This window comes from Penaeus vannamei, chromosome 10 (genome assembly GCF_042767895.1).
Source record: "Penaeus vannamei isolate JL-2024 chromosome 10, ASM4276789v1, whole genome shotgun sequence".
Classification (NCBI taxonomy): domain Eukaryota; kingdom Metazoa; phylum Arthropoda; class Malacostraca; order Decapoda; family Penaeidae; genus Penaeus; species Penaeus vannamei.
The window spans coordinates 46,677,414-46,689,913 of NC_091558.1; the positions used below are offsets into that span (position 1 = coordinate 46,677,414).

Sequence of the window (12,500 nt, forward strand, 5' to 3'; positions counted from 1 at the left end):
GCGAGGCTAGGGGGAGGCTTGGCTGGGCTGACGGGGGGAGGTGCTGGGGGAGGCTTGGCTGGGCTGACGGGGGGAGGTTGGGGTTATGAAGGTTGGGCTGACGAGGCTGGGCTGACGGCGCGGAGGCTGGGAGAGAGGCTTGGCTGGGCTGACCAGGCTGGGCTGACGGCGCGGAGGCTGGGGGAGGCTTGGCTGGGCTGACGGGGGGGAGGTTGGGGTTATGAAGGTTGGGCTGACGAGGCTGGGATGACGGGAGGAAGGTTGGGTTTATGAAGGTTGGGCTGACGGCGCGGAGGCTGGGGGAGGCTTGGCTGGGCTGACGAGGCTGGGCTGACCAGGCTGGGCTGACGGGAGGGAGGTTGGGGTTATGAAGGTTGGGGCTGACGGGTTCGAATGACGGGCTGGGCTGACGAAACTGTTGGTTGATATAAGTTGGGCTGACGGGCTGGGCTGACGGTTTGGGCTGACGAAACTGTTGGTTGATATAAGTTGGGCTGACGGGCTGGGCTGACGGTTTGGGCTGACGAAACTGTTGGTTGGTATAAGTTGGGCTGACGAATTCTGGGCTTACGAATTCTAGAATTCTGGGCTGACGGTTTGGGCTGACGAATTCTAGAAGCACGAGTATCGCGCTGACAGTGAATCAGCTGAGAAAATCCAGACTGACGGGACGCTAAGCTGACGAAATATTAGACCGAGAACACTAGAGCTGACGGATCGGGCACTGCTGACGGAACTTTGCTGACGGCTGACACTGGAGACGCTTCTGCAAAAAAAATTCCGACCAAAACCCCGCTTCGATTTGAACGAAAAGAAGGAATTTAATTTTTTTTTTTTTTATGTGGATTATGAATTCCATTTTTTTTTTTTTTCTTTTTTTTATGTGGATTATGATTTATTTTCATCGCGGGAAAACGCTGAAGCACATTGGAAACTTGTGTGTCCCGCTGATTGGAAGATGGGAAGAGGGATAGGAAGAAAAGAGGAAGGAGGGGAAGGGAGAGGGAAGGGAAGAAGGAAAGGGAGAGGGAAGGGAGGGGGAAGGGAGGAAAGAAGGAAAGGGAGGGAAGGGAGGATAGGAGGAAGATGGGAAGAGGGATAGGAAGAAAAGAGGAAGGAGGGAAAGGGAGGATTGGAGGAAGGAAGGAGAGGGATAGGAAGAAAAGAGGAAGGAGGGGAAGGGAGGATTGGAGGAAGGAAGGAGAGGGAGAGTGGTTGGAAAAGGAGAGGAGGGAAGGGAGGAAAGAAGAGAAAGGGAGAGGAAAGTTGAGAGGGAAGAGAGGATAGGAGGTAAGTAGAAGGAAAGGGAGAGGGATAGGGAAGAAAAGAGGAAGAGAGGGGAAGTGGGAGAGGGATAGGGCGGAGTGGATAGGGAGGATAGGAGGAATGGGAAGTTTGAAAGTGAGAGGGAAGGGAAGATTGGAGGACAGGGAAAGGGGTGAGGGAGAGGGAAAGAAAAGGAGAGGGAAGGACAGGAAGAAAAGGGAGAGGGAGTAGTGGAGGAGGATAGGGAGGAAGAGAAGGAAAGGGAGAGGGGGATAGGAGTGAGGAGAGGGAAGATGGGGAAGGAGGGATAGGAAGAAAAGGAGGAAGGAGGGAAAGGGAGAGGATAGAGTAGTGGACAGGAAAGCGAGAGGAGGGGAGGAGAGGAGGATAGGAAGAAAAGAGGAAGGAGGGGGAAAGGGAGGATTGGAGGAAGGGAAGGGAGAGGGAGAGGGAAAGAAAGGAGAGAGTGCAGAAGGGAGTGGAAGAGAGAAGGAAAGGAGGAGAAGGGAGTGATAGAGGGAGGAAGGGCGTGAGAAAAGGGAGAGAAGGATAGGGAGGAGGATAGGAGGAAGGAAGGGAAGGAAGGAAAGTGAGAGGGATAGGGAAGGGAGGATAGGAGGAAGAAGAAAGGGAGAGGGGGAAGGAGTGATAGGAGAGAAGATGGGAAGAGGGATAGAAGAAAAGAGGAAGGAGGGGAAAGGGAGAGATAGGAAGGAGGATTGGAGGAAGGAAGGAAAATGTGGGAGGAGGGAAGGGAAGAAGGAAAGGGAGAGAGGGAAGGGAGGGGGAAGGAGGAAAAGAGGAAGGAGGGGAAGGATAGGGAGGGATAGGGCAGGAGGATAGGGAGGAAGGAAGGAAAGGGAAATGGAAGGGAGGAAGGAAGGAAAGGGAGAGGAAGAAAAGGGGAAGAAAGGGAAAGGGAGGGAAAAAGAGAGGAAGAGGGAGGGGGAGAAAGGAGGAAGGAGGGAAAGGGAAAGAGAGGGGAAAAAAGGAAGGAATGAGGGAAGGTAGGGAGGTGAAAAAAGAAAGAAGGGGGAAAGGGAGGAGGGAAAGAAAGAAAGGAAGAGGAGGAGGGAAGGAAAAAGAAGGGAAAAAGGAGGGAAGGAGGGAAGGAGAGAGTGGAAAAACAGAAATGAGAGAGAGAAAAAAAGAACAAAGAGGACAGGGAAAGGAGGGAGGAGGGAAAGACGGAGAGGAAAACAAGCGAAAAGAAGAGGAATAGCAAAAAAAACAAAAACAAACAAGGGAGGATGGAAAGGGAAGAGAATAGGAGGGAGAAACAGGAAAAGAGAGAAGAGAGAAGAAACAGAAAAAAAGAACGAAAGAGGGACCAAGAAAAGACGATGATGATAAGAATTAAGAAAATCCAGATAAAGGAATCGCCCCCCCCCCCGCCGCCTCCCCCCCCTTTACCCCCCTCCCACCTCCTCCTCTCCCTCCTCCTCCTCCCCATCCTCCCACCTCCCTCCCCTTACCCCCTACCCCCACCTCCTCCTCCCTCCCTCCCCATCCTCACCCTCCCCCCACCTCCTCCTCCTCCCCCTTACCTCCTCCTCATCCCTCCTCCCTCCCTCCCTTCCACCCCCTCCCTTCCTCCTCCTCCCTCCTCCTCCTCCTCCTCCCCTCCCTCCTCCTCCTCTTCCCTCCCCCTCCTCCTCCTCCTCTCCTCCTCTCCTCCCTCCACCACCCTCCCTCCTAATCCTTCTCCTCCTCCCTCCTCCTCCTCCTCCCACCTTCCTCCTCCACCACCTCCTCCTCCTCCTCCTCCTCCTCCCCCTTCTCCCCCCAGCTCACTCAGACATCCCAGCTTTAACACTCGCCCGCAGCCCCACTCCTCGCCATCGCTACAAACAGGTTTAATGACACGTCTTTTTTGGTGGCTGGCAGAGGAGCAATGGGCTTGGAGGGTGACTGTCTCGTGTTGCTCGCTGGTGGGCTTTCTTCTCTTCTGGGTGAAAAGTGTGAGGTTTCATCTCCTTTCTCTCTTTTTCTCTCTCTCTCTTTCTTTGGCTTTCTTTCTCTTTTTCTTTTCGCACTCTCTCTTGGCTTTCTTTTTCTTGCACTCTCTTGGTCTTTCTCTCTTACAAACACACACACACACTACACACGAGGGAAAGAAGTTTTGAAGGGATTTCTCCGCCTCCTCCTCCCTCCTGCTCCTCCTTCCTCCTCCTTCTCCTCCTCCCTCTCTCCCTCGCACCTCCACCTCCTCCTCCCCACCTTCCTCCTCCCTCCTTTACCCCACCTCCTCCTCCTCCCTTCCCCCACCTCCTCCTCCCTCCACCTCTCCTCCCCTCCACCTCCCCCCTCCTCCTCCTCCCTCCTCCACCTCCTCCTCATCTCCCTCCCTCCACCTCCTCCTTACTCCGCCCCCACCTCCCCTCCTCCTCCTCCTCCCCCCCACCCTCCCTCCTCCTCCTCCTCCTCCTCCTCTTTCCCCCACCTCCTCCTCCCCATTCCCCTCCTTTTTACTCCCTCCCTCCACCTTCTCCTCCCTCCACCTCCACCTCCCTCCTCCTCCCACCTCCACCTCAGACATCCCAGCTTTAACCCTCGCCCGCAGCCCCACTCCTCGCCATCGCTACAAACAGGTTTAATGACACGTCTTCTATGGCCACGCAGAGGAGCAGGGGCTGGAGGTGACTGTCACGTGTCTCGCTGTGGGGCTGGGGTGAGGTTTCATCTCCTTTCTCTCTTTTTCTCTCTCTTTCTTTGGCTTTCTTTCTCTTTCTCTCTTTGGCTTTCTTTCGCACTCTCTTGGTCTTTCTCTCTTTACAAACACACACACACACACACACACACACACACACACACGAGGAAAGAAGTTTGAAGGATTTCTCCTCCCTCCTCCACCTTCTTCCCTCCTCCACCTTCCCTCCTCCGCCACCCTGCCTCCCTCCTCCCTCCCCCCCACCTCCCCCGTTCCTCCTCCTCCTCCTCCCCCCACCACCTCCTCCCTCCACCTTCTCCTCCCTCCTCCTCCTCCTCCTCCTTCCTCCTCCTTCCCTTTCCTCCTCCCCCTCCCCATCTCCTCCTCCTTCTTCTCCTCCTCCTCCTCCTCCTCCCCCACCTCCTCCGGAACTTCGGTGATTCCATGGATTTCAATCCTTTTTGGGGGGGGGGGGGAACTTCTATGGCTATTTCTTATTTTCTTTCTCTTTCTCTCTCGCTGTCTTTCTTCCTGTCTGTCTAGAGGAGATTGTCTGTCAGTCTGGTTCTGTCTCTCTGTCTGTCTGTCTTTGTATTTCTTTCTCTCTCTCTCTCTCTCTCCTTCCCCTCCTTCTCCCTCTCCCTCTCTTCTCCCCCACCACTTCTTCTCTCTCTTCTCCCTCTTCCTTTCTTCCTCTCCTTCTCTCTCCCTCTTCCATTCTTCCTCTCCTTCTCTCTCCCTCCCTCTTTTCACCAGGGAGTATTAAGAGTGCCACGTGTGACAGTGCCTTCAGGGCCAAAGTTCATAACAGACTCTATTGTTCATGTTTGTTCAATCACGGCATTATGGGTAATAGGGTTTGCCTTTTTATTCTCTGTTTCCATGTACTTCTTTTTCCTTTTTCTTTTTTCTTTACGATTCTCTGTCTCTATCATTTTTTTCCTTTCGTTTCGTTGCTTTTTTCTGTCTCTCTTTTCATCTCTGTCATTCCTCTTGTGGTTTCTTTTTTTTTCTTTGTTCCTCTATTTTTTCATTATATTCTCTCTCTCTCTCTCTCTCTCTCTCTCTCTCTATTTTTCTGCTTCTCTCTCGACTCTCTTCTGCCTTTCTGACTCTCTCTCTCTCTCGGTCTTTCTGCTCTCTCTCTCTCTCTCAATCTCTCTCCCTCTCTCTCTCTCTCTCTCTCTCTCTCTCTCTCTCTCTCTCTCTCTCTCTCTCTCTCTCTCTCTCTCGGTCTTTCTGCCTCTGTCTGTCTCTTTCTCTCTCATTCTCAATTATTATTCTCTCTCTCCTTTTCTCTTTCTCTCTCTGCTTGTCTGTCTATCTCTCTCTTTCCCTCTCTTTCTCTATATATCTTTCACTCTCTATCTATCTCTCTGTCCGTCTCTGTCTGTCTCTATCTATCTCTCTGTCTCTATCTTTATATCTATCCGTCTGTCTGTCTGTCTAATGGTGATAGTAAAAACTATGATACTAATAATGATATTAATGATAATAAAAACAACAATAATAATGATCTATGACAATAACAAAAGGGGTAACAATTATGTATAGACAAGTAGCTAAGTGTGTGTAGACAAAAAGACAGACACGTAAACAAAATGCAATATGTTGATAATGAGGCTAAGCGATAAATTACGAAGGAGAAAATACAAGAAAAAAGAGAAGATGGAAATAAGCAATATATGGCATAATGAAGGATTATTAAATTAATGAAGGATTATTAGATGTAGATAATCATATGCAGAGCTCCCACGTGGAACAAAATTATAAACTTCAAAGTTCATTTAATGATAAACTTTTTTCTTGGTTAAAAATCAACAATAAATAGTTCAATGAAATAGAATAAGGTAAAATGAAAAAAAAATATATAATATGATAAAATAAAACAAAAAGAAAATTAAAACAATGAAATGAATATATAATAAATATATAATATATGAATATATAATATGATAAAATAAAAGAAAAAGAAAATTAAAAAAATGAAATGAAATGAAATGAAATGAAACAAAATAAAACAAAATAAAACCAGATAAAAAAGTGATTCCAATTATACAGGCAACATATATAGAATTTCTCCCAAATCCCTTTTTTTACATAAATTTTACTAAACCAACTTCCAGGAAAAGAAAAAAAGAAAAAAAAACACATCTCATTCATTAAAACTTCTATCACAACTCTCCGTGGAAGTTGAGCCATTAGTGTCCAAAATCAGCTGATTCATTCATGTAAACCATTCATGTAAGTTTTAAATTTTGCAAAACTAAATACACGCGGCCTGCATTCATGTGCGTTTTTTTTTTTTAAGTTATGGTTTAATAATAATAATAATAATAATAATAAAAACGATTTCTGCGTTTTTTTTTTAGTTATGGTTTAATAATAATAATAATAATAATAATAACCATTTCTGCGTTCTTTTTAGTTATGGTTTAATAATAATAATAATAATAATAATAATAATGATAATAATAAAAATGATTTCTGCGTTCTTTTTAGTTATGGTTTAATAATAATAATAATAATAATAATAATAATAATGATAATAATAAAAATGATTTCTGCGTTCTTTTAGTTATGGTTGAATAATAATAATAATAATAATAAGTTTGTTTTTTTAGTTATGGTTTAATAATAATAATAATAATGTTTTTTTTGTTATGGTTTAATAATAATAATAATAATGTTTTTTTTGTTATGGTTTAATAATAATAATAATAATAATTTTTTTTATGGTTTAATAATAATAATAATAATAATAATGTTTTTATTTTATGGTTTAATAATAATAATAATAATGCTTTTTTTTATATGGTTTAATAATAACAATAATAATAATATTTTTTTTAGTTATGGTTTAATAATAATAATAATATATTTTTTAAAGTTATGGTTTAATAATAATAATAATAATAATAAGTTTGGTTTTTTTAGTTATGGTTTAATAATAATAATAATAATAATAATAATAATAATAAAAACGATTTCTGCGTTTTTTTTTGTTATGGTTTAATAATAATAATAATAATAATAATGTTTTTTTGTTATGGTTTAATAATAATAATAATAATGTTTTTTTGTTATGGTTTAATAATAATAATAATAAGTTTTTTTTTAGTTATGGTTTAATAATAATAATAATAATATATATATATTTTTAGTTATGGTTTAATAACAATAATAATAATATTTTTTTTAAGTTATGGTTTAATAATAATAATAATAATATTTTTTTTTTTTGTTATGGTTTAATAATAATAATAATAATGTTTTTATTTTATGGTTTAATAATAATAATAATAATAATGTTTTTTTTTGTTATGGTTTAATAATAATAATAATATATTTTTTAAAAGTTATGGTTTAATAATAATAATAATAATGTTTTTTTTGTTATGGTTTAATAATAATAATAATAATAATATTTTTTTTTTAGTTATGGTTTAATAATAATAATGATAATAATTTTTTTTTTAAGTTATGGTTTAATAATAATAATAATAATTTTTTTTTTAAGTTATGGTTTAATAATAATAATGATAATAATTTTTTTTAAGTTATGGTTTAATAATAATAATAATAATAATAATTTGTTTTTTTTAGTTATGGTTTAATAATAATAATAATAATTATTATTTTTTTTAGTTATGGTTTAATAATAATAATAATAATAATAATAAGTGTTTTTTTTAAAGTTATGGTTTAATAATAATAATGATAATAATTTTTTTTTTAGTTATGGTTTAATAATAATAATAATAATAATAAGTGTTTTTTTTAGTTATGGTTTAATGATAATAATAATAATATATATATATATTTTTAGTTATGGTTTGATAATAATAATAATAATAATTTTTTTTTTAGTTATGGTTTAATAATAATAATAATAATAAGTTTTTTTTTTGTTGGTTTAATAATAATAATAATAATAATAAGTTTTTTTTTTTTTTTGTTATGGTTTAATAATAATAATAAAACGATTTCTGAAAGCGATTTTTTTAATGAGATCAAGTTTCCAAAAGTGAAACTTGTTTATAAAACATTTTTAAAGACGACAAGCAGATTTTTTTTTTTTTATATCCGAAATATTGATTAATAATTAAATGAGCCAGGCTGATTTTTAAAAAAATATCCAAAATATTGATTAATAATTAAATGACATTTTCTGAAGGGGGAAGATGTTTCTCAAAAACAACTTTTTTCAAAATCCGACAACTTTCCAGAAGCATTTTCTAAAAGTGATCACAGTTTTGAAATTAACATTTTGTAAATGTGTCAACTGTTTCACAAGACCGAAAACAGTTTATAAAAAGGGAAGGAGGGAGGGAGGATGGGAGGGAGGGAGGATGGGAGGGAGGGAGGATGGGAGGGAGGGAGGATGGGAGTGGAGTGGGAGGATGGGAGGGAGGGAGGATGGGAGGGAGGGAGGATGGGAGGGAGGGAAGGGATGGGGAGGGAGGGAGGATGGGGAGGGAGGGAGGATGGGGAGGGAGGGAGGATGGGGAGGGAGGGAGGATGAGGGGAGGGAGGGAGGGAGGGAGGGGTGAGGGAGAGAGGGAGAGAGGGAGAGAGGGAGAGAGGGGAGAGAGGGAGGGAGAGAGGGAGGGGAGGGAGGGAGAGAGGGGGGGAGGAGGGAGAGAGAGGGGGGGAGGGAGGGAGAGAGGGAGGGGAGGGAGGGAGAGAGGGAGGGAGGAGGGAGGATGGGAGGGAGGGAGGATGGGAGGGAGGGAGGGATGTGAGGGGAGGGAGGGATGTGAGGGGAGGGAGGCATGGGAGGGAGAGAGGGAGGGATGGGAAGGAGGGAGGACGAGGAGGGAGGGAGGGAGGACGAGCAGGGAGGGGGGAAGGCAGGCAGGGAGGGAGAGAGGGAGAGAGAGAGAGAGAGAGAGAGAGAGAGAGAGAGAGAGAGAGAGAGAGAGAGAGAGAGAGACATTTTCCAAAGAGAACCACTATTCCTTAATACGAAAACTGATTCTCAAAATGATAACCTTCTCACGTTACTTTCTAAATGTGGAAAAATGTTCTTAAATACGTCAACATTTTCCTAAAAGCGACAACTGGTTCGACAACAGCGACAAGACCGCTACATCATCTAAGGAATAAATCATAAACAAGAAAATCTCGACAACAAATAGATAGATAGATAGATAGATAGATAGAGAGAGAGAGAGAGAGAGAGAGAGAGAGAGAGAGAGAAAGAGAAAGAAAGAGAGAGAGAGAGAGAGAAAGGAATGGGAGAGAGAAAGAGAGAGAAAAGGATGGGAGAGAGAGAGAGAGAGAGAGACAGAGAGAGAGAGAGAGAGAGAGAGAGAGAGAGAGAGAGAGAGAGAGAGAGAGAGAGAGAGAGAAATTATGACATTTAATTTGACTCATATCCTGTCTTCCTTTACATCGAAACATTACACTAAAAGAATAAAAATACATACTACACTATATCACGTATAAAAAAAAAAATAATAATAAAAAAAATAGAAAAATAAAAAAAAAAAAACATAACCAACCTCAGCAAAACAAGCTATCTAACCTAACCTAACCAAATCCAACCCAACCCAACCTAACCTAACCCAAGCTGCTTTGCCAAGCTAAGCCGTTGCTGTTGCCGTTGCTGTTGCTGTTGCCAAGCTGGGTTGTTGCTGCTGCTTCAAGCTAAGCTTGCCAAAGTTTCTGCTAAGTTGCTGTTGCTGTTGCTGCTTTCGCTTGCTTAAAGCTGTTAAGCCAAGCTGGCTTAACCCAACCTAACCTAACCTAACCTACCCTACCCTACCCTACCCTAACCCAACCTAACCTAACCTACCCCAACCCAACCTTCCCTAACCCAACCCAACCTAACCTAACCCAACCCAACCGAACCTTCCCTAACCCAACCCAACCCAACCCAACCCAACCCAACCTAACCCAACCCAACCTAACCCAACCCACCCTATCCAGAACCCCCCTCCCTCCCGCCCCTCCCCTTTCGTCCCCATTACCTGTGCGTGGCTGAGCGCAGGGTCCGGTGAGTGTGGCGTGGTAGGGAGGCTGCAGCGCCGCCGCCGTCGACACCAGCGTCAGGAGGAAGCTTGCTATGACGTCACCACGGACACACCGCCACACCACGCTGCTCGCCACCTGGGGGGACACGCGCTTAGCGGGGGCTCTTCGTGTTGAGGGAGAGGGAGAGGGAGAGGGAGAGGGAGAGGGAGAGGGAGAGGGGGAGAGGGAGAGGGAGAGTGGGGGAGGATGGTGCAGGGTGTTAGGGAGGGAGAGGGAGAGTGGGAGAGGGAGAGGTATGCGGGGGCTCCGTGTTGGAGGGAGAGGGAGAGGGAGAGGGAGAGGGAGAGTAGTAGCGGGGGCTCTCGGTGTTGAGGGAGAGGGAGAGGGAGAGGGAGAGGGAGAGGGAGAGGGAGAGGGAGGGAAGGAAGGATGGTGCAGGGTGTTAGGGAGGGAGAGGGAGAAGGAGGGAGGGGGAGGAAGGGAGGGAGAGGGAGAGGGAGGAGGAGGGGAGGAAGGGAGGGGGAGAGGGAGAGGGAGGAGGGAAGGAAGGATGGTGCAGGGTGTTAGGGAGGGAGAGGGAGAAGGAGGAGGGGGGGAGGAAGGGCGAGGGAGAGGAGGGGAGGGGAGGAAGGGAGGGGGGAGGGAGAGGGAGAGGGGAGAGGAGAGGGGAGAGGGAAGGAAGGATGGTGTGGGTGTTAGGGAGGGAGAGGGAGAGGGAGAGGGAGAATGGGAGAGGGAGGGAGAGGAGAGAGGGAGAGTGGGGAGAGGGGAGGGGGAGGAAGGGAGGGAGAGGGAGGAAGGGAGGGAGGGAGGGGGGAAGGGGAGGGAGAGGGAGGGAGAGGGAGAGGGAGGGGGAGGGGAGGGAAGGAAGGATGGTGCAGGGTGTTAGGGAGGAGGAGAGGGAGAGGGAGGGAGGGGGGGGGAAGGGAAGGAGAGGAGGAGAGGGAGAGGGAGGGGGAGGGAGAAGGAGGGGAGGGGAGGAAGGGGAGAGAGAGAGAGAGAGACAGAGAGACAGAGAGAGAGAGAGAGAGAGAGAGAGAGAGAGAGAGAGAGAGAGAGAGAGAGAGAGAGAGAGAGAGAGAGAGAGGGAGAGAGAGAGAGAGAAACAGAGAGAAAGAAAGAGAAAGAAATGGAGAGAGAGAGAGATCCCTCCCTCACTTGGTAGACAAAATCAAATTAATATTTCTTTTTCATATAGATAGATAGATAGATCGACAGATAAATAGATAGATAGATAAACAGATAGATAGAAAGATAGATAGGTGGATAGATAGACAGTTAGATAAACAAACAAGTGGATTAAACTGATAAATAGATATTCATATGAATAGATTGGCCATAAAGTAAATATTTAGATATTGAGTATTCATTGAAATAAATAAGGATTAATAGCATTGTGCACGAACTCGTGACCAAATACATAAATGGATTTAAAACTATTGTAAATAAAATGAGCTTCAAATTTTACTGTTATGAAAGAGCTTAAACGTTTATCTTTTTTCATGATTGGCATAAACACTTTTGAATGACACTGACAATTTCGCTCTCTTAACAAGTCAAAAATTCCTCTCCTGTGAGTGGCCGGACGCAACCTAAACCAATTTGAATCGACGTCTCCGATTGGCTGGCAGTTTAGGGACGCGCCATATTTGCTAACGGAAAATAAGCGTCAGCCAATCAGCGCTCGCCACTCTTCAATCCTCCAGCCAATCAGCGATCGCCACTCTTCAATCCTCCAGCCAATCAGAGACATGGGTGACGAGTGCCCCTTCAGACCCGAGATGTCTTCAGGGAAATGCACTTCGGACTCGCCAACTCATTCAGAAAAAAAAAAAAATGTATCTACACATCCCTGCCACCTAAAAACCTGCTAATACTATTTAAATATACGTAAAGATATCTGATCTAAACACAATATTAGCAAAAGGTGAATAAACGAGGTCAAACGAGGTTACACCCCGACCTACCTCCCGACGCGGGGACGGGTGCTGAGGGATCGAGTCCAGGTACCTCCTGAGGGCGGCCACGGGGGCATCCTGCTGTGCCGCGCCCGGGGTCGTGACCTGAGATGGCGAGGACGTCGAGGGCACGGTGAGGGTCAGGCCGCCTGGAGCCGAGGTATGCGAGGGCCCGCCTAACTCCTCCTTCTCCAGCTCGTGTGCCATGACCTCGGCTGACCCCGCGTTCGCTCCCGCACCTGGAGGAGAGAGAGAAGTGGTTGCGGTCACTGAGGAGGGGAGGCCGGGCTAGGGGCTTCAGTACAGGTTCTCAGAAAAGTAGGAGTGGGTCTCTCTCTCTTTCTCTTCCCCCCTCTCTCTATCTCTCTCTCTTCAACACACTCTCTCTCTCTCTCTCTCTTTCTCTTCAACACTCTCTCTATCTCTCTTTTTCTCTTCAACACTCTCTCTCTCTCTTTCTCTTCCCTCCCTCTCTATCTCTCACTCTCTTCACCATTTCCTCTCTCTCTTTCTCTTCCCCCCCCCCTCTCTCTCTCTCTCTTTCTCTTCCCCTCTCTCTCTCTCTTTCTCTTCAACACACACTCTCTCTTTTTCTCTTCCCCCCCCTCTCTCTCTCTTTCTCTTCCCCCCCCTCTCTCTCTCTCTTT

At 44.7% G+C, this 12,500-nt stretch overlaps 1 protein-coding gene across 2 annotated transcripts in view; it reads right to left on the reverse strand.

Moving 5' to 3' along the window:
• LOC113820227 (lens fiber major intrinsic protein) overlaps positions 1-12,500 on the reverse strand; it is a 52,477-nt gene that overhangs the window by 9,649 nt on the left and 30,328 nt on the right. For both annotated transcript variants that reach the window (XM_070126776.1, XM_070126777.1), the window contains exons 2-3: positions 11,863-12,092; positions 9,892-10,030 (exon numbers count right to left, since the gene is read on the reverse strand). In XM_070126776.1, the coding sequence (XP_069982877.1) occupies positions 9,892-10,030; positions 11,863-12,060 (337 nt within the window). In that variant the 5' untranslated portion in view covers positions 12,061-12,092. The remainder of the gene's footprint in view (positions 1-9,891; positions 10,031-11,862; positions 12,093-12,500) is intronic.